At 42.7% G+C, this 22,628-nt stretch overlaps 1 protein-coding gene across 1 annotated transcript in view; it reads left to right on the top strand.

The window, feature by feature from the left end:
- Positions 1-22,628, top strand: part of mtrex (Mtr4 exosome RNA helicase) — a 119,361-nt gene that overhangs the window by 91,287 nt on the left and 5,446 nt on the right. Inside the window, exons 20-25 of the mRNA XM_059989405.1 lie at positions 2,947-3,057; positions 3,270-3,458; positions 3,910-4,073; positions 5,101-5,206; positions 13,253-13,309; positions 16,113-16,275. Coding sequence (XP_059845388.1) covers positions 2,947-3,057; positions 3,270-3,458; positions 3,910-4,073; positions 5,101-5,206; positions 13,253-13,309; positions 16,113-16,275 — 790 coding nt within the window. The remainder of the gene's footprint in view (positions 1-2,946; positions 3,058-3,269; positions 3,459-3,909; positions 4,074-5,100; positions 5,207-13,252; positions 13,310-16,112; positions 16,276-22,628) is intronic.

Here is a 22,628-nt window from a genome sequence, read left to right as displayed (position 1 = left end):
CTTTAGATCTCATCACCTAGTCCGCGGGAGCTGACTTTGCGTGCTTGGACAATCAGACCCCTGTCTCACAAGGGTATGAGGCTAAACTCACCTGTCAAAACTGTACCAGGGTGTGGCTGCTGTCATATTCAAGCAGCTACTTGGAGCCACAGGTGAGAGCTCAGTGTCCACTGGGGACCAAAGATGAGTGACATGACAAGTCCCTTCACCAGAGATGCTACCCCTCCATGGACACTCTATATACACCCAACAGTTTTATAGAATTGTAGTGATATTTGTAGTGTTGTAGTTTGTTCTGTAGTTTTATTTAAATACATTATTTGTTACTCAGTTAAGTGGTAGTTTGTCTTTTCTATACTTTTTTAATTATTTCCTTGAAACTTGGGCTAATTGGAGCAGCCACTTAATTGGGCCAAAATGTACTGGTACTGATGTGTCCCAATTAATTGGAATCTGCTGTGTAGCAAAGTGGCCAGCAAAGGAGATTTTGAAAGGGGTGATATCTCTTGGACGGCAACTGGTGAGCGTTTTAGTTTTGAATGGCTATTGTGTTGTTAAACTGACTTTTAAGGCTCTATATTCTTTTGCCACTTGAGGATAGTTGTTAGGCATTCCATTTTCTGACCAAAACCAAGTAAAAGTATGCACTACAGATAATTATTTGTGAGTGTATATGCAGTTTGGACTCTAGTTTCAGTCCAACTTTTGTTAATGTCATAAGAATGTTCCCAAACTTGGATCCAGAATGGTGAGAACATTCTGGAGAAAACTTTATTTTAACTAATGTTTCATTTAACTATTCCTCTTTGGATTCTTTAACACAAAAATAACTAACATGTTTTGTTTAATGAACTGAATTTGGATCTGCTGTGTCCTTTCTCTCTGGCAGATTCCAGGTAAAATCTATGTTTATTTACTTCCTGCTCTTCAGTTCATTTGTTTTCTCTGTCTTCTTGGTCCTGCACATTTCTCTGCCTCTTGTGCTTTGTTGCATTGTTATAAAGTTATTTCTGATTCACATCAAGAGATTCATATCTTTGGCTCCTCCCGCTTCCTTCAAACAAAAGGTGTAGAAATGGACGCTTGCAAGGGTCCCAGCTATGCCTGCCTGTTTATCAGCTATGTAGAGGAGTCTGTGTTCCAAGCCGACACACATGGTCGTCCTGCACCTTTCCTATGCTACATCGATGACTGCATTGGTGTTGCTTCCTACAGCCGTGCTGAACTCATCAACTTTATCCACTTTGCCTCCAACTTCCACCCTGCTCTCAAATTCACCTGGTCCATTTCTTCCCTTTCTCAATCTCACTGGCTCTATCTCCGGAGACAGCTTATCCACCAATGTCTGTTACAAACCCATGGACTGTCACAGCTACCTAGACTACACCTCGTCCTACCCTACTACTTGTAAAAACGCCATCCCCTTTTCTCAATCCCATCATCTCCACCACATCTGTTTTCAGGATGAAAGTTTTCATTCTAGAACGAAAGAGATGTCCTGCTTTTTCAAAAACAGGGGCTTCCCTTCCTACACCATTAATGCTGCCCTCAGCCGCATCTCTTCTATTTCATGCACATTTCCTTTTGCCCCATCCTCCCGCCACCTTACCAGGGATAGGGGCCCTCTTGTCCTCACCTACCACGCCACTCTGCGTCCAGCACATAATTTTCCAAAACTTCCGCCACTTCCAATGGGATCCCACCACCAAACACATTTTTCTCTCCTGCTTTCTGATTTCCACAGGGCTCGCTCCCTACATGACTCCCTTGTCCATTCATCCCTCCCTACTGATCTCCTTCCTGGCTCTTACCCCTTGCAAGCGGAACAAGTGCTACAGCAGAGCCTACACCTCCTCCCTCATTACCATTCAGGCCCTAAACAGTCCTTCCAAGTGAGGCGACACTTCACCTGTGAGTCCAGATTCATTTACTGTGTTTGTTGCTCCTGATGTGGCCAACTGTACATCGGTGAGACCTGACGTAGATTGGGAGACCGCTTTGCCAAGCATCTACGCTCTCTCTACCAGAACAAGTGGGATCTCCCAATGGGCACCCATTTTAATTACGCTTCCCATTCCCCTTCTGATATGTCCATCCATGGCCTCCTCCACTGTCATAATGAGGCCACACTTAGGCTGGAGAAACAATACCTTGAATTCCGTTTGGGTAGCCTCCAACCTGATGGCATGAACATTGATTTCTCAAACCTACAGTAATCCCGCCCCCCTCCCCAAACTCTTGTTCTCCGTTTCCCATCTCCTTTTCTCTCTCTCTGTCTTTCACCTCATCTCACTAATCAACTTTCCAGGTCTCTACTTCATACCTTCCCCCATCTCTTAAATCTACTCCTCGGCATTTTTCCTCCAGTCCTGCCAAAGGGATTCAGCCAGAAATGTCAACTGTACTTTTTTCCATAGATGCTGCCTGCCTGCTGTGTTCTTCCAGCATTTTGTGTATGTTGCTCGGTTTTTGAGCATCTGCAAAATATTTTCTTGTTTGTCACATCAAGGGCTTATCAATATTATCAGTATGGAATTGTTTGCTCTTTCCTTATTAGGTCTTGTCCCTGTGACTATGTTCACAGACTTGAACTAATTCAGACTTGATCCACTAATTCTGGATCAGTTGTCACCAGTTTTTAGCTACATATAAATATATGGCCACATTGTTTTACCTATTTCTTAATTGGATTAGATTTCATTAATATTAGTAATGTATCTTGAAATATTGGAGATCATTTAATCAATGGAACAGTGTATGGACAGTGAGGAATGGTTTGTAACTGCTGATTAGATTGGATTTTTATTGACAGATGGAGCAATTGTTTTTACCTTACTTTGGCATAGTGCTGGAGCATCTCAGCACAATGCAGCTACAATGATCTACGGTGAGCTTCTGTGAAGATCGAACAAGATTTAAACTTGATGTGTTTGTTTTATTCAACAGGTTGTTCCTATCTTGCTTCACTTAATAAGTGCAATCAGTAGTGTACGCCTATATATTCCAAAAGACCTGAGGCCACTGGACAACAGGCAAAGTGTTTTGAAATCAATACAGGTAAATTACTTTATTTGTGAGTATGGATTCTAATTTTAGGCCTAGCCCCAGTTATATCACATTTGTATTAGTCATATTCAGATTTCCTGATTGCAGTGGCAAAAATGGAAGAAAGAAAATAATTTGATTGAAACGTAATTTAATTTATTCTTTTTAAAATTGCTGCAGAACAGCTTGCATGTGGTGTACTTTTATTAATCTTTGTATATTAGGAAGTACAGAAGAGATTTCCTGATGGTGTACCTTTGTTGGATCCAGTCGATGATATGGGAATCAAGGATCAGGGACTGAAGAAAGTAATCCAGAAAATTGAGGCTTTTGAACACAGAATGTATTCACATTCCATGCACAATGACTCAAATTTGGAAACTGTCTATGGACTTTGTGAAAGGAAAGCACAGGTAATGAATGCAGCTTGATTACACCTTTATAAGATTTTAAAAAATGTGTGTGTATGAAAATGTTGTGGAACATACTGCATTACCAAGGGGTGTTGGCACTTTAATGTATATTAAGTATGTATTAAGTTCCTTTAAGTCTATCTGTTTCCTTCAGCAACGGGTTTATTTCCAAAGTTGATTTTATTCAGACTCTCTAATAGTAAGTGTAATTACAATGTCAGTTGATAAACATGGCATTGTTTCATATCTTACAAATTCAGGGAAAAAAAAGATAAAAGAGTTGCCGAAAATCAGAAATGGCAACACAAGTTGTTTGGCTTGCTTAAAAAATGATGATTATTCACCAGTTGGTGATAAGTTGAAATGTGAAAGGTAAGCAAAAGTTAATATTCCACAAGGTGATGAAGAGTTATCATTGTAACTCCAGTTCAATATTCCTGTCTCTGTATAGATTGCAGCAGATATCAAAGCAGCAAAACGAGAATTGAAGAAAGCTCGAACAGTTTTGCAGATGGATGAATTGAAATGCCGTAAACGTGTGATCAGACGATTAGGTTTTGCTACTTCATCCGACGTCATTGAAATGAAAGGACGAGTTGCTTGTGAAATCAGCAGGTAAGGGTCACTAAACTAGCAATCTCTATTAATACTGTCCATATTTTCTGAAAATGTTAGAATATCAATAATTTCCTGATAATTCATAAACTTATTTTAAAAATCAGTTGCAAATGTACATTGTAAAGTTTCTGTAGAGATCTGGATGTTTATTATTTCCTTATGATGTATTCAGAATGCAGCTTTGATACCAGTGCCCAGCAATTTGATTTTATTACAACACTGCAGTGGATGCCTGAATCAAGCTCTTGCTATGTTTCACAGGCTGTTTTTCAAGCCTGGTATGTTTCATTATTTAACATTATACAAAATAGGTACAGCATTAACCATAACTAAGTTCATTGTCTAAATGAGTTGATAATCTACTTAAGAAAAATCTGTTTGATTAATGAATTGATACTTAATATGCATTGTTGCATTCAGCATTGAAACTGGAACCCAGAGAGTTTGCTTTGAAGTAATTTGAGGCTGAGGGCGTTATAGCCCTTGAAGTTGTCTTTGGCATAACTTAATGTTGCCTGGTATCAATCAGTTTAAATCAACAAATCATCCTAGTGACTCATTTTCAAAAAAGATCTTAGGGCATTAAACTCTCTGAGATTTTCTGCAAGCTTCTGCTTTTATAGAGTTCTTTAAGAACCCAAGGGAACTTGATTTAGACAGTTAATTTTGGTTCTGTTCTATCTAAAAACTTAAAATGCTGCACCATTCCATTGTCTTAACTTTGGTTTCAGTGCATCTCCATTTAAAATTAATTCATGCAGCTAGTTTTTATTGCTGTTAAACAAGTAAAAGTTCAAAGTAAAAATTATTATCAAAGGACATGCACGTCACCACATGCAGTCCTCAGATTCTTTTTCTGTGGGCAATCTTTGCAAATCTACTGTAAACTGTAAACATCATGAACTAAACAAATGGTGCAAATGCAGATAATAAATAAATAACGAGAATGAAATAACATGATAAGAGTCCTTCAATGAGTGTAGTTATCCCCTTTTGCTCAAGAACCTGGTGTTTTGTTTTCTAGTGCAGATGAGCTTCTTCTGACTGAAATGATGTTTAATGGCATCTTTAATGATTTGACTGCTGAGCAGGCAACAGCTTTACTTAGCTGTTTTGTGTTTCAGGAGAAGGTAAGTACTCTCTTTTTTGCTTCAAAGGAAGTTACATAATAAATTGATTTTTCCTGATGGCGTAGGATGAAAAGTACAGTATAAGACCATAAGAATACAGGAGCAGAATTAGGTCATTTGACCCATCGAGTCTGCTTTGCCGTTTCATCATGGTTGATCTGTTTTTCCTCTCATTCCAATCTCCTGCCTTCCCCCTGTATCCCTTAATACCCTAACCCTGAGGTGTAATCCAGTTCATTACACAACATCCCATCCAAAATTGCTTTTTCCTGAGTGGGTTCAACCATAAGCTTGTGGCGACCCACTTCCTAGCGCACTCGAACCGGCTCACAGATAGCCAGCGCGCCGACACAAAGGCCAGGTCCGCAACAAAGGGAAAAAGCCTGCGGGGGTTTGTGAGTACGTGTCCCTTACAGCATCCGCGCCCGGGGAGGGCGGGATGAGGGAGGCTTTAAAGCAAGACTGTGAAGTTCGAATAAGATCATCTTTAATTGCAGTTTACCGACTCCGTGTCGTTATTTTAGCGCTGCGTGTAGCACACCGCTACAATTGGTGACCCCGACGGTCCAAATGATTTTTGGACCGGAGATGAACGACGCCGCATCTGTTCATGCGGTTTCGTTGAAACTGCCAAGCTTCTGGACGCTGCGACCTCACCTATGGTTCCAGCAAGCAGAAGCCCAATTCCATGTTCGGCAGATAACCTCAGAGGACGCATGTTGCTACTACGTGGTGAGCTCCCTCGACCAGGACACAGCGGCCCAGGTTGCGGAGTTCGTACAGTCTCCCCCAGCAGACGGCAAGTACATGGAATTCAAAGCCCTGCTCCTAAGGACTTTTGGACTCTCACGGCGTGAGCGAGCTGCCCGTTTACTGCACCTGGATGGCTTGGGAGACTGACCTCCATCGGCTTTAATGAATGAGATGTTGTCTCTGGCCGGCGGACACACACCCTGCCTCATGTTTGAGCAGGCATTCCTGGAGCAGCTGCCCAAGGACATACGCTTGCGGCTGTCCGACGCAGATTTCAGCGACCCCCGGAAGGTGATAGCCCGGGTGGACTTGCTGTGGAATGCCAAGAAGGTGAGTGGGGCGTCCATCGCACAGATCACCAGGCCACGCTCCCAGCAGCAAACCAGACCAGGCCCGGCCACAGAACCCACTAACCCCAGAGGCAGGGGTGAGGAGACCAAAGAACAATAGTGCTTCTACCACCAGCGGTGGGGCGCAGAAGCCCGCCATTGTCGCCCGCCCTGCCAGTTCCCGGGAAACGCCAGGGCCAGCCAACGCTGATGGCTACAGCGGCTGGCCATCAGGATAGCCTCCTGTATGTGTGGGACCAGCAGTCGGGATGCTGTTTTTTGGTCGACACTGGTGCCGAGATCAGCGTCTTACCTCTGACGAGTTACAACACCCACAACAGGGCACCAGGTCCTCCCCTGAGGGCCGTGAACGGCAGCACAGTAAGGACCTATGGCACCCGTACAGTGCAGCTACAGTTCAGCTCCAGCCAGTTCACGTGGGACTTCACACTGGCCGCCGTAGCCCAACCGCTTCTGGGTGCGGATTTTTTGCGGGCTCACAGCCTACTAGTCGACCTGCCCAGGAAGAGACTGGTCGCTGAGACCTTTCAGACGTTCTCCCTGGGTGCAGCCCAGTTGCCAGCCCCTCACCTCGACTCCATCACGCTGTCCGACAACAACTTCACCAGGGTCCTGGCAGATTTCCCATCGGTTCTGGCACCGCAGTTCACGGCAGCCATGCCCCGACACGGCATACAGCACCACATCCCGACCCAGAGACCACCCCTCCATGCCCATGCTCGGCGGCTTCCCCCGGACAAGCTCCGACTGGCGAAGGAGGAGTTCAAGAGGATGGAGGAATTGGGGATCATCCGGCGGTCCGACTGCCTATGGGCCTCCCCCCGCACATGGTGCCCAAAGCGACGGGGCTGGAGACCGTGTGGCGACTACCGCAGGCTGAATGAGGCTACCACACCGGACCGCTACCCTGTGCCACACATTCAGGACTTTGCAGCAAACCTGCACGGCGCACGGATCTTCTCCAAGGTAGACCTCGTCCGAGGATACCATCAAATCCCGATGCATCCGGACGATGTCCCCAAAACGGCTCTCATCACCCCGTTCGGCCTTTTCGAGTTCCTCCGCATGCCGCACAGACGTTCCAGCGGTTAATAGATGCGGTGGGATGCGACCTGGACTGCGCATTCATCTATTTGGACGACATCCTCATAGCCAGCAGCAGTCGTCAGGAGCATCTGTCCCACCTCTGTGAACTCTATGCCCGACTGAGTGAATACGGTCTAACAATCAACCTGGCCAAATGCCAGTTTGGGCTCGACACCATTGACTTCCTGGGCCACAGGATTACTAAAGACGGGGCAACCCCTCTGCCTGCTAAGGTAGATGCGGTCCGCCATTTCCCCCGACCCACCACGATCAAAGGCCTTCAGGAATTCGTAGGGATGGTCAATTTCTGCCACCGCTTCCTCCCTTCAGCTGCCTGAATCATGCGCCCCCTGTTTGCCCTGCTGTCGGGTCTGGGCAAGGACATTACCTGGGACGAGGAGTCCGCCGCCGCTTTCATTCAAACGAAGGAAGCCTTGGCGAACGCCGCGATGCTAGTGCACCCCAGAATGGACGTCCCTACCGCCCTCACAGTGGACACATCTAACACGGCAGTCGGTGGGGTACTGGAGCAGCTCATCGCAGGTCGCTGGCAATCCCTAGCGTTTTTCAGCAAACACCTGCGGCCACCCGAGCTCAAATACAGTGCTTTCAACCAGGGACTGTTGGCACTATACCTGGCAATCCGGCATTTCAGGTACTTCTTAGAAGGTAGGCCCTTCACCGCGTTCACGGACCACCAACCACTTACCTTTACGTTCACAAAGGTGTCCGATCCCTGGTCGTCCCGCCAGCAGCGCCATCTGTCCTACATCTCTGAATACACAACGGATGTCCGGCACGTCTCGAGTAAGGACAATGTCGTGGCAGACGCGCTCTCTCGCCCTAACATTCATGCCCTTTCCCAAGGGGTAGACTTTGAGGCGCTGGCGGAGGCGCAGCAGGCAAACGAGGAGATCCAGAGTTACAGAACCGCAGTCTCCGGTTTGCAGCTCCAGGACCTCCCCATAGGCCCAGGTGAGAGGACCCTACTCTGTGACGTCGCCACCGGCCAGCCCCGTCCCGTCGTCCCGGCACCTTGGCGGCGACGCGTTTTCGACTCCATTCATAACTTGGCGCACCACGGTTGTCCGGATGGTCTCCAGCAGCTTTGTTTGGCACAGACTCCGCAAGCAGGTCTGTGAATGGGCCAGAATGTGCATGCACTGCCAGACAGCCAAGGTGCAGCGGCACACCAAAGCTCTGCCGCAGCAGTTCCACCCCACCCACCGGCGTTTCGACCACATTCATGTGGATATTGTGGGCCCCCTGCCAGTGTCGTGAGGAGCGCGGCACCTCCTCACTATCGTGGACCGGTTCACCAGATGGCCAGAGGCGGTCCCGCTCACCGACACCACCTCCGAATCTTGCGCCCGGGCACTGATCACCACCTGGGTGTCCCGCTTTGGTGTACCGGCCCACATTACCTCCGACAGAGGCGCCCAGTTCACCTCCAGCCTGTGGTCAACTATGGCCAGCCTTTTGGGGACTCAGCTGCACCACACCACTGCCTACCACCCACAGTCGAACGGACTAGTGGAGCGTTTCCACCATCACCTAAAGTCGGGTCTCATGGCCCGCCTGCGAGGAGCTAACTGGGCGGACGAGCTTCCCTGCGTCCTACTCGGCATCCGGACGGCGCCCAAAGACGATCTGCATGCCTCGTCAGCCGAGTTGGTGTACGGCGCACCCCTGGTCGTCCCCGGGGAGTTCATACCAGCCCCAAAGGGGCACGACGAAGAACCCGCTGCAGTCCTGGGCAGACTACATGAGAGGCTCAGCAACCTGGCCCCCATACCCACTTCGCAGCATGGGCAGAACCCGACCTGCGTACCCAAAGACCTACAGAACTGTAAGTTTGTGTTTGTACAAAGGGGCGGGCATCAGCCACCGCTGCAACGGCCCTACGAGGGGCCGTTTACGATGCTCAGGAACAACGGGTCCACGTTCGTGCTGGACGTTGGGGGGAGAGGAGGTTTTCACGGTGGACCGACTCAAACTGGCCCACGTGGACCTGGCGCAACCGGTTGAGTTTCCGGCACCGCAGTGCAGAGGCTGACCTCCCAAACAGGGTCCGGCCCAGACTGTGGACATTGGGGGGTGTATCGCCGGTTCTGGGGGGGAGGGAGTTATGTGGCGACCCACTTCCTAGCGCACTCGAACCGGCTCACAAATAGCCAGCGCGCAGGCACAAAGGCCAGGTCCGCAACAAAGGGAAAAAGCCTGCGGGGGTTTGTGAGTACGTGTCCCTTACAGCATCCGTGCCCGGGGAGGGCGGGATGAGGGAGGCTTTAAAGCAAGCCTGTGAAGTTCGAATAAGATCATCTTTAATTGCAGTTTACCGACTCCGTGTCGTTATTTTAGCTCTGCGTGTAGCACACCGCTACAAGCTGCTCTAAAAAGCTATCTCATAGGCATTCTAGAAGTTCCTCCTTGATGATCCAACATCAACCAGAATTTCCCAATCTACCTGAGGAGTGAAATTCCCCATTGTAATTTATACCCCACATGCTGGCTATTGTTCGTAGACTCTCATCAGGAACTTTTTACCGTTTACAGTTTCTTAACTCTACCCACATGTATTCTACATCTTATGATATGTCATTTCTTTTTAAGGATTTGTTTTCAGTTTTTTAACCAACAGAGCCACCCTACCCCATCTGCCCACCTGCCTTTCCTTTCGATAAAATGTGTATTGGATGTTAAGCTCCCAAATGTGATTTTCTTTCAACCATGATTCAGTGATGCCCAGAATGTTATACCCCAGCAAATTTCTTACTGCGCTACAAAATCATCTATCTTATTTTGTATACTGTGTGTATTCAAATATAGCACCTTCATCATCCTTTTCAGTAATGCCTCCAAGTTAGCAGTAGTTAAAATTCTTAACACATTTCTAAACTACTTGTGTTTTTTTTTATTCTGGAGAGTTCTATAATCTCTCCTTCACTCTCTTCCATTTATTTTATCCTTATGTTTCCAAGTTGTTGAACTGTTTTCCCCACCCCGTCCCCCACAAACCCTACTCATAACCCTAATTATGTCATTTGCCAGGACCCTGGTCCCAGCATGATTTGCGTAGAACCCAGCCCAACTGAGCTGCTCCCTCTTTACCAAATAGTGGGGAAATATCCCATGAATTCAAACCTACTTCTCTGATTAAACACCAATCTTTGAGCCACATATTTAGTTCTCTGATTTTATTAAACATTTGCCATTTTGGACATGGCTAACAATCCAGAGATTATTAACTTTTTGGTTCTTTGTTTTAATTTGGTCCCTAGCTGTTCATGTTTCCTCAGCAGAGCCTCTTTCCTCCTCCTTCCAACATCATTGTTACGCACATGGACCACGTCAACTAGATTTTTCCGCTCCCTTTCCAAATTCCTCTGTAGGTCCGATGAGATGACCTGAACCCAAGTATCAGGCAGATAGCACAACCTTCAGGACTCTTGATCCTTGCAACAGAGAATTGTGTCTATTCCCCTAACTATACTGTCCCAATTACAATTACATTCCTCTTTTCTCACCCCTCTTAAATACCTCCCTGAAGCACAGTGCCACAGTTTGGTTGCTCATGCTGCCTATAGTGCCTCTCAACCTCACAGGGAGCAACATTGAAGTGTCGGGCAAGCTCAAGGGCTAAGGCTCCCCCAACACTACCTCTTGGTTTCCCCTCCCTGCCTCACTCACAGTTACACCCTGTTGTCCCGGGCCACAGAATGAATTTAAAGTAGTTAATCTAATGGCCTCCTGAAACACATGTCCAGGTAATTTTTCCCCTCCCTGATGCATCGTAGTGTTTGTAGTTCAGATTCAAGGTCATCACTTAGAGCCAGATTTCCTCAAGCAGCCAACACTTGGGGCAGGTGTGATCACCATGGGAACCACCAAATGCATTATGCAGCTGCAACACATTACCTGGTCCTGCTCCCTATGTAATTTGTTGTAGATAGTTTATTTAATTATACAAAACTAATATATTTTTTAAAAACCCTTACCTGTTCTTACCTGCTACCCACCTGTGCCTTCTCACCAAAGCCTCTTGACATTATCAGACCATGGCGTCAAAGTTGGGGATGTCCAGTTTCACTCTTTCTTGTCTGAGGCTCTTGAAGTGTTTGAGAAAGACAATGAGGAAAAGTTGAATGAACTGAATTAAAAAACACAAAGAGATTAGAGTTGTCCTGCCCTTGCATAGGCGTTGTAACATCAATTAGATTGTCAGCCAAACTTCATTCAAAAATGGTCTGAGGATCAGGTTATAGCATCCGTGCCCCTTGGTTTTATTGCAGACTCAATGGCATGACATTGTGAAGAAAAGGTGAAAGAGCAGTGCTTCTGCTGAGGAAACAACAGGATGGCTTTGAACAGAAACTTCTTTTGCTCCTAACATAAACCACTGACCTTCCTACTTACTACCTCCTGACTGCACAGCGAACGTTTGAAAAACAGGGGACACCTGTACAATCTTTTAAAGAAATATTTGAGGATTCAGAGATTCATTTATTATCGAAGTATACAACTCTGAAATACTTCAATTCTCCGGGTAGCTATGAAACCAAGAAAGAAAAGAAGGGCAGCAAATCATAACCCACAAATCCTACCCCTCCCCACAAAAAAGAAATAAACAAAAAAATGGAATAGGCACATCAACCCCCAAATCCCTCCTCCAGCACAAAAACTGGACAAAACTAATCCGTCACATCGACCCCCAAATTTCCTCCTCCCACACAAGAAAAGGAAAATGGATCAGGCATATTGACCCTGAAATCCCTCTTCCTGCACAAAAAACAAACAAAATGGATCGGGCACAAAAAACCCAAGCAGATTGGGCGAAAAAAGCACAGGATTTAAAAACTGTAAAAAAGTCCGAAGTTGAAATCCAAAACGCAGAAAAACCTGGGGAACGCTCTGCAGGCCCAGCAGCAGACTTTTCATTGATCAAAAGACAGGCAGCTGGCGCTCGTCCCTTCACACTTGCTTAAGTCTACCTCATTAATCGGTGAATAATGGGATCCTGAATTAGTGAAATGGAGCCCAACATCAGATTGCACCTTGTCCTGCAGTCTGCCCACCAAAAGGGATCACTTAAATAAAAGTTGCGTGTTTAAGGTCTGTTAGTGAACACTTCCTCAGTGGAATATTTTTTGTTTTCCTCCTGTGTATCATTATTTGTCAATGGTGCTTTCATTTGTATTGAAAACTAGATTTGAATCCTCAGCTAAGAGGGTAGCACTTGTTAATCATTATTGTCTATTGTCTATTTTGATTAAGAGGATTAAGAATTGTATTCGTATGAGAGAATTGCAGATACCTGGTACTTGTTTCATTTCCCCATGCCACGACACTTGAAAATCAGGCCGAGGTATGGAGGAATTTCTATAAATTCAACTCCCAATAACTTCCAGAAAAGTGGAAACAAAGATTTTTGAATTGCAATACTTAGCAATTTTTTAAACTTTCTTTTTCATTTTCAGTCCTACCTGAAACAATTTAATTCAACACTTCACAACTTTACCCTGACCAAAAGTGGCCTAGAGGCTTTCATGCCAGAAAGAACATCCTTATGTATTTTCATTTATACTTTTTTTTAAACTCACTGTGTTGTCTTTTCAGAAGGCTAAAATTTTAAAAGCATTTGTTTTGTGGTGATCTTTCATTCGCGGTATAATTCTCAATCTGAACATCAAAATCTCTTTATACCCTCTTCTTGAGATGTGTCCAAAAAAACTAGAAATATCAATGTTGTCTGATCTGTGAAGCTCTGTTTTATGCAATTAAATTAATAAAGGCTGTAAACTGTGACATTCCTAATCCAGTATGTCATTAATTTGGATTGTTGTTTTCTAATTTATAGGCAAATGAAATGCCTAAACTGACAGAACAACTTGCAGGTCCTTTACGCCAGATGCAGGTAAGGCCTTTTTCTTAGTCTAAGCTCAAGATAGTTCAGGTGCTAGAAATGTAAAGTAAAAAATGGATATTGTTGGAAAACTGAGTAGGCAAGGCAGGATCTTTGGATTAAGGAATGGAGTTAGTATATTAGATAGATAATCTTTCACCAGAATTAGGAAAAATTAGTAAAAAAGACAATTTTTAAGTTGTGAAGGTAAGAGGAAAAGAGGAAACAAAACAGGTCTATGTTAGGTGACCACAACTACCAGATATTACTATTACTTGTTACATACCCCATAACTGGGTTGTCAAACCAGCAGAAATAGAACACTCGTTGGAGTCTGTAATTACTAGAAACTAATAATGTTTATTAGTAAATTAAGTAATACAGTACACTAAATGCAAGGATAGAGATGTAACAGGGCCAGGGACCACGGGACAAGAAGACAATGGAAGGTTTGCCTGAAGTTTCAGCTGTATCTGCTGGTTCTCCAGGGTCTCGTGGCGTGTCTGCTGTATCTTAGCAAACCCGCTATTTTATCCCCCCCCCCCCCCGATGGGGTATCACCTGTCCATCAAACTTCACCACTTCCTGTTGTCTCAGCTGGAGTGTTAATGAACAGTTCAGGTTCAAAGGAACTGTCCGTGGCAGTATCGGTGCAGACGCCTAAATACTGAATCTTGTGTATGTGTGTGTGTGTGTGTGTCTCTCTCTCTCTCTCTCTCCCTCTCCCTCCCCCTCTCCCTCTCCCTCCCCCTCTCCCTCCCCTTCTCCCTCCCCCTCCCCCTCTCCCTCTCCCTCTCCCTCTCCCTCTCCCTCTCCCTCTCCCTCTCCCTCTCCCTCTCCCTCTCCCTCTCCCTCTCCCCTTCTCATCAGCATTTTGGATGGCTCTCCTTTATCTCTCTCTTATTAGCAGCATCTGTTCTGCAGCTCTGCTTGGCTTCACACATGACATACTAAAGCAATAGTATCTTCCCAGTTGGTTCTTGTTTTCAGCTATTTCTCTTACATAAAATGCCTAAATTTAATGTTGTTTCTGTATCTTTTAATCTGGATCCCACACTGGAAACCAACACCATTTAAGTGTAAGCGGACTTCTAGAAGACCTGCCTGCTGTTATTTCTTGGTTAATTCTGCTGGGATTGCATTTGTTTTGACTTTTATTTAAATTTTTTGCTACTCATTCTGTATTGCAGCAATCATTGCATATCAAAAGTTTTAAAAAAACAAGATGCAGGAAGTATTTAGCAGACCAGATAACATCTGCAACATTAGAAGCAAGGTATCATTTCAGCTTGATGACCTTGCATTATTTATTTATTATAATATCTTTCCTGTTTGAATCACTTTAGATTTATTTCCTTTCCAATGTAATATTCCTTTGTAAACACTGATTCAGACACTAATGTATTCCATTACTTTTTATCTTGAAACTCAGTATAGAGCTCTTCAAAGCCCTAACTCACATTTGTCAAATTTCTTTTTTTGACTATTATATTTGTAGACTGTGTAACTTGCTATTTTATCACTTTTAATTTCTTTCCCAAATTTTTTCATATTTGTCATATTCACATCCCCAGATCTTCCAATTTTAGTTAGCTATTTTATCTTTATAGGATTTTGAAACCTGAAAGAATCACTTTTTAAATATACATTAAACTATAAGTGTCTTTTACAAAAAAAACATTGTTCATCTCCGTATTCTGCACCATTTTATTTTTCCATCTTGTTTCACTCTCAATCTTTGTTTAGTTTTTATTTTCTTGATCGTTATTTTCAGTTATTTAAGTTCTAGATGAGGTTATGTTATTGTCACTAATCATCAAGTTTTGCAGCATTTAAGCTTGTTAGGTTTAATTGTCATTCAGCCATACGTGAATACCCATGAATACAGTCAACGAAACAGCGTTACTCTGGGACCAAATAACCATATAACAATTACAGCATGGAAACAGGCCATCTCGGCCCTTCTAGTCTGTGCCGAACACTTACTCTCACCTAGTCCCACCTACCTGCACTCAGCCCATAACCGTCCATTCCTTTCCTGTCCATATACCTATCCAATTTTTTTAAAATGACAAAATTGAACCTGCCTCTACCACTTCTGGAAGCTCGTTTCACATAGCTACCACTCTCTGAGTAAAGAAGTTCCCCCTCGTGTTATCCCTAAACTTTTGCCCCTTAACTCTCAAAAACATTACAGAATGTTTTTGGCATGAAGGGCAGCCCAATGAAGCTTATGATGAAGTTTAGGCACACATTTGAAGATAAAAGGAAGAAACCTTCTGCCTGCATTTTCAAACTACAGAGACAGCTTCATTGCTTGTGCCATAAAGGGGCCATTCAACTAGGTGAGATGCATCGTTGAAGGATGGAGCAAGTTGTGAAGAGCGCGCTGTCATGCGACGCGAATGCTTTAAGTATTTGACTGTCTCATAATGTTTGCGGAGCTGAACAGAGAAGTTAGAGAGGAGGTACCAAGGTGCAAAACGCAGGATCACCAGTCACAAACAGCACAGGACACATAGAAGATATCAGTAAAATATAATCATACAAAACATACAGTCTAGATCCCTGAATCCATTAATATTGCAGCAGCCTGGAGTCAACACACTACAAGTTACTTAATTGTTTTACACAAATCTGGATCAAACAGCAGCTGTCTAATGTACAAAGAAAACCTACTGTTTGAGGTTTCACCAGCATATTTAGCAATGTGAATGACAAGAAAGACCAAAGCTGCTTTATAAATGAAGAATTTATCCAATGTTAAGCCATCTGTATATTTCTAATTATAACATTTTTTCATGTCTGACTTCAGGAATGTGCCAGGAGAATAGCCAAAGTGTCAGCAGAAGCCAAACTGGAGGTTGATGAAGAAATGTACCTGGATTCCTTCCGTCCCCATTTAATGGATGTTGTATTTACATGGGCAAATGGATCTACTTTTGCTCAAATATGCAAAATGACAGAGGTCTTTGAAGGTAATATTGGTATTACTGTTATGTGTTTTTATGTTCCTTTGAATTTTAAATTCAACAATAAACTTGTACTTTGCAATGTTTTTCTACTACATTTGACATTTAGAAATTGTGACTTACAAAGATTCAAAAACATTGGTGTAGGTAAACACCAATGCCCTTCCATTCTGTTCCCCGGAAAAGCATTCTAAGTAGTGGATGCCGCCCAATCCATCACAGATGAAGTCCTCCTCACCATTGAGGACATCTACAAGGAGCACTCTCGTTGGACAGCAGCATCCATCATCCAGCAACCCCACCATCCAAGCCATGCTCCCTTCTCAATGCTGCCATCAGGAAGGAGGTACAGGAGCCTTGGGTATCACACTACCAGGTTCAGCAGCAGTAATTACCTCTCAACCATCAGGCTGCTGAACCAGAGTGAATAACTAATTCCGCAACATATGGACACACTTTCAAGGACTCTGCAATTCGTGTTTTCAATATTTATTTCTTATTAAAGTTCAAAGTAAATTTGTTATCAAAATACATATATGTCACTATACACAACCCTGAGATTCATTTTCATTTTTTTTATTATTGTTTAGTTTCTTTTTAGTATTTGCACAACTTGTCTTTTGTGCATTGGTTGTTTGTCTTGATTTTGTATACAGTTTTTCATTGATTCTTTTGTGTTTCTTTGTATTTATTGTGAATGCTTGCAAGAAAATGAATTTGAGGGTAGTATATGCTGACATATGAACTTTGATAATACATTTTGTTTGAACTTTGAATTTTAATAATGCTGCAACAGTGTCACCTTAGCACATTACTTTTCAAATGGGAAGCAAAAACGTTTTTATGTAACTGCCTTGAAAGATTACGCCTTTCCTCAGCTTTCTGATCTTTATTAACTGTCTCTTTTCTTGTAGCCTCACAGTTGATAACAGGCTGAGCATTTCCAGGATTATTTTTATTTACAATTACTAGTTTCAGCAGTATAATGATTTCCCTGGATTGTCCTGCCAAAACACACCTATACTTCTGCCTTTGCTGCATTCATTTGTTCTTCTCCCTGATTTTAGTCTCCCCAGTATTCTGACTAAAAATCTAATCTGATTGGTAATCTCCCCTTGTGCACAAAAAAAATTGACTCATTTATTTGAACATATGTCTAGTTACTGTACTGAATTTCTAATTTTGAGAGGGCATGTTGATTAATTTTCTGCATACTGTTGATTGACCAGTGCCTTTTATACAGTCGCCTCTCGTGCGTCTGTGGATTCCATCTTGAAAAGCATAAGCTTCTTTGACTTTTCTCTAAATCAAGCCCCAGAGGCAAGCAATTAGCCTCTTAAATCCTCGCATAGCCTCTAATGCCTGCATCTTCTCATTCGTATCACAAATATCAGTTGAATATAGTTCTCAACATATGGTATGACCAAAGAACTGAACAGTTAGTCACAGTTTCCTGTCAATTGGACTGCTTTGGCTGTAGTTCAATATTGGTTTTTGTTGATTGCTACTCTGCCTCTAGGACATAAGTTCTTTTTAAGAGCCATAAAATCTGGTGTATAAGTTGCGTCCCTCATTAATTTTTAAAAGCTTAAGGGAGAAACCTTCCCTTAAAAAAAATCTCAGCATCTTTTCATGAACGTTTCTCTAGTTCATTGGAGTTAGAGCTGTACAATTTGCAGGCACTGTATTATGAGGGAAAACTTGCAGTCCAGATCATAAACTTTTAAAGTCTGAAAAGCATGAAATCTACTTTTGGTGTCAAAGAAAAGGGATAGAAAAGTCAGTCTAACAGCAGTTGGGTCAGTGATGTTTATTTCTAATATCAAGCATGTCAACTAAATTCAGCTCCAGCTTATGTCATAGGCCACAGCTTGTGTAATTTGCCAATATGTACACTGGAGCACGAGTTGTATTATTGTATAAGTAGCACCTTTCATTGCATTCTTCAAAAATCCCTAGAAAATAGGCTATTGTTTCATTTTACAGGCTGTACATTTTAATGGCTGCCGTTGTTTCTATTGATCTTCCACATTTGGTATCATTGGCAAATATAAAATGTTTTATTAAATTTGAGTTTAGTTCATTGATATTAAATAAGGAGGAATTTCTTTAGCCAGAGAGTGGTGAAGCTGTGGAATTCGTTGGCTATGGAGCCCAAGTCATTTGGTATATTTAAGGCAGAGGTTGATAGATTCCTCATTAGTCAGGGCATGAAGGTATGTGGGGAGAAGGCTAGAGATTGGGGCTGAGAGGGAAATTGATCAGCCATGATGTAATAGCAGAGCAGACTTGATGGATCAAATGGCCTATTCTGCTCCTATATCTTATGGTATAAGTTCTAATTAATTGATCTTCATCTAGGTCTTGCATAGCTCAATTGCATCCTCCACCAACCCAGTGTTCTTCCAGAGTGTGAGGCAGTAATTAGAATTGAGTGGTTAAATGCTAGTTGAATGTTAGACCAAGCACTAGGGTCAGAAATTTACATGCAATTTGTCTTGCAGTTGAATAATGCCTTTGACATGGTCAGCATCTAAAGACTCTTCATTAGAGATGTTATGTTGAAAATGATATTTCATTCACTGGTGTTTAATTGTTTGGATTAATATTACCATAGTCAGTGACAATCTTAGACCATGTAATATATGGTTAATGTTTAGAAATGAAATCTGAATTGTGTGAGAGTACAGCATGGCTCTGATTTTGGAATCCACAACAGCTTTGCTTGTGTTGTGTTTCTGCCCTGCTATGGTAATTCTTTCCAGATGGGTTTGGAGCTTGTTGGAACCTTTGGGATTCATGGATCCATTTGCAGTTGTGGAATCCTGCTCTTCCAGGAGTCCCAGCACAATTACAAATCAGCAGAAGGTGACAGTTGTTGTTCATAAATTTTTAAAAATTCTAATGAATTGGGCAGTTAATACTGAATGTAAGTCAGTAACATTACTTGTCATGTTTTCAAGTCCTGAACAAATAGTTGTGTTTTTTCTCAAGAGAATGGCTATATTTATAAATCAGTTGGAGTCCAAATTGGTGGTTTGTGTCTTGTGGGCTACACCGACTTTAGTAACCATCAAAATTATGTACTCAGCAAAGCACATGGCTCCAAAATATATTGAACTGGTCAGTGTTTAGCCATAGCAGTGAGCTTGCACATGTGTCAAATCACCCTGCCTTTTTTTCAAAAAAAAGACTAATAATTGTTTTAAAACTAACAATTTAACAGTTTATTAAGTAACTGTTTGTCTGCAGTAGAATTTGTATTTTTGTACCAACCAAAATTAGAAGCAGGTTTATTTTCTGTGACATGTTGTGAAATTTGTTGTTTTGTAGCAGCAGTATGGTGTAAGACATTTAACCAAAAACACTTACAATAATAAGTAAATAGTGTGGAAGAGGAACAGCAAGATAGTGGCTATGGTTTCATGGACCATTCAGAAATTGATAGCAAAGGGAAATTGTTCCAAAAACCTTGAGTGAGGTTCTTCAGGCTCCTGTACTTCATCTATGGTGATAGTAAGAAGAAGAGGGCATGTCCCTGGTGGTGAGGGTCCTTAATGATGGATTCCTTTCTTGAGGCACCACATTTTTAATATCTCCTGGATGGTAGAAGGCTTGTACCCATTAAGTTCTATTCATTGTTTTGCACTTCCCCTTCAGTCTATAAATTAAGCAACCCTGATGATCTTTAACTTTATCCTTCTTGGAGAAGAAGCTAGAACTTAAAGAAGCTAATATAGATTGACTGTTCCATTAAGAAAATCTAATGAAAGCAACTTTAATTATAAATGCATAATAATTGCCATCCTGCATTGGCCAAGATTTCTGGTCAGCAACAAAGGTGCACAGTCAGCACTGACTTTGAATTGATCCCAGAGGTTAGCAAGTATGATGTTAAACCTGTTTAATTTATGAAGAGGAGAATACAGTTACTTTTCAGAGAGCAAAATAAAGATTGCGGTGTGGCGACCCACTTTCTGCGCAGGTGAACCGGCTCACAAATAGCACGCGGGGGAGACTTTGGTAATGCACTTCTGACGTCATTTCCACCTGGAGAGGGAGGGCACTAGGGATTAAATGCCAGCGCCGCGAAGTTTGAATAATCTAGTCTCGAAACAACTTACCGACTGCGTGTCGTTGTCTCTAGCTCTGTATGTAGTACATCGCTACAGCGGCCTAATTATGGAACTTGAAATATCAGCATGTAAAAATGGTTCATTCTTTTAAAAACCTGTCCAATTTCAAAATAATTACCCATGAGCAAATTACAGTTGGACCCCACTCAGTGCTAGAGCAGTGACCCATGCTATTGCAGTTGGCCAGCAGGAAAAATATTTTTACTAAAAATCACTGGGAAACAAAATCTTTTTACCAGCTAGAAGCATCTTACCAAAAGCAGTCATGTTGTTCACATTTGGTCTGTCGGTGAGAATGCATTTTGTAATGTTCCCTCTGGGAGCTGATTCAGTGTTCTCATTTCTAGGAAGTCATTCTGAGTATTAAATACCAGTGTAAATCTCATAGAGACAAAAGTTGTTTTATCCAATTCAACAAGGTATTACATTTTAAGCAACATTTAAGCTACATTGCATTTCAAGAAATTGAAGTTCATGCTTATTTGCTGTTTATTACCATGTTTACCTTGGTATAGACGGCAATAATGCTTCCTGTGAAGGTGCAGCCAACAACTTTGGATTTTCATGTTCAGTTCGACTGAATCCATGGCATTTTTCTAGATTGGATAGGCCATTTGTAAACTATTTGACTGGGCCTGGCTTTGCACCATCATTAAGATTGCCTGTTGCCAGCTTGTAATATATTACTTTTGTTGCCTTTATCAGTTTGCTACTTCTAAACATCACTATCCTAGTGCACCCCAGAATGCTTTCTCTTCTATCCACTGTAAACTTCAAATCATCAAAACTTAATTCTGCATATCCTAACTCCCAAACTCCAATAATGGAAATGTCTCAACATCCTGTTATGCCTCCTTAGAATCTAAAATATTTCAGTAAGATCAGTAAGTATTTCTTCTAAATACCAACAAATATAAATCTTAACTTTATTTAGTTGTTGTGATATGACAACCCTCTTATCCCCGAGAATTAACCTGGTGAATCTCAAGGAGAACAAACTGTACCCCATGAACAGTCTCACCAAGCAACATCCTGTACAACTTAATTATTATTTTTAATAATTAAAAGTAAGGAGGAATTTTTTTTAGCCAGAAATTGGTGAATCTGTGGGATGCTCTGCCACAGACTGCAGTAGAGGAAAGCCTGTGGGTATATTTAAGGCATAAGTTGATAGTTTACTGATCAGTCAAGGCATCAAAGGATATGACAAAAAGGCAAACACGAGGAAATATGCAGATGCTGGAAATTCAAGTAACGCACATAAAATGCTGGTGGAACACAACAGGCCAGGCAGCATCTATAGGAAAAAGTACTGTTGACGATTCGGGCTGAGACCCTTCGTCAGGACTAACCTCCTGTCCTATGATCCTTTCCCTGCTCCAGCTGTGTATCCCTTTTGCCAATCAACTTTCCAGCTCTTAGCTTCACCCCTCCCCCTCCTATCATTTCGTATCTTCCCCCCCCCACCCCAACTTTCAATTCTCTTACTATCTCTAGTTAGTCCTGACAAAGGGTCTCGGACCGAAACGTCAACTGTACTTCTTCCTATAGATGCTGCATGGCCTGCTGCGTTCCACCAGCACTTTGTGTGTGTTGACAAAAAGGCAGATGTTTGGGTTTAATTGGGATCTGGGATCAGCTATGATGGAATGGCAGAACAGACTTGATTGACTGAATGACCCTATTTGGCTCCTATGCCCTTATAGTCTTGTATATACTTAAGGCGAAGATTGATAGATTCGTGATTAGTCAAGGCATTAAGGGATAGGAGGAGAAGGCAGGAGATTGAGGGTGAGAGGAAAAATGGATCAGCCATGATGAAATGGCAGAGCAGACTCAATGGGCCAAGTGGCCTAAATTTGCTCCTATGACTTGTGGACTTGTATAGATGGGCAAAAAGGTCAGCGTATATGTAATGGGTCAAAGTGCCCTTTTCTGTGTTGCAGACTCTTTGGCTTGTCATGTCTTCAAGTTAACTATAATTTTTTTCCCTCGTGTTCAAATAATTTCACGGCTGTTTCTTGCAAGCTTTCCAGCTTCTAGTCCACCACCATCAACTTTCTACTTGTTCTGCAATGAATAGCAGGCTGCTACTTAACCTCTTGGACCTGCCTCCTTCAGCATCTCAAATGACCCATATTGCTGCCTGAGCTCAGAACTTGCATCATAGAGTTACCTAAGTATCGAGAGTTATGTACAATCGTGAGTGCTTGAGTTCTTCTG

The sequence above is a fragment of the Hypanus sabinus genome, chromosome 14 (genome assembly GCF_030144855.1).
Source record: "Hypanus sabinus isolate sHypSab1 chromosome 14, sHypSab1.hap1, whole genome shotgun sequence".
Classification (NCBI taxonomy): domain Eukaryota; kingdom Metazoa; phylum Chordata; class Chondrichthyes; order Myliobatiformes; family Dasyatidae; genus Hypanus; species Hypanus sabinus.
The sequence above is the reverse complement of the archived record's forward strand: the minus strand, read 5'-3'. Positions and strand labels throughout refer to the sequence as shown.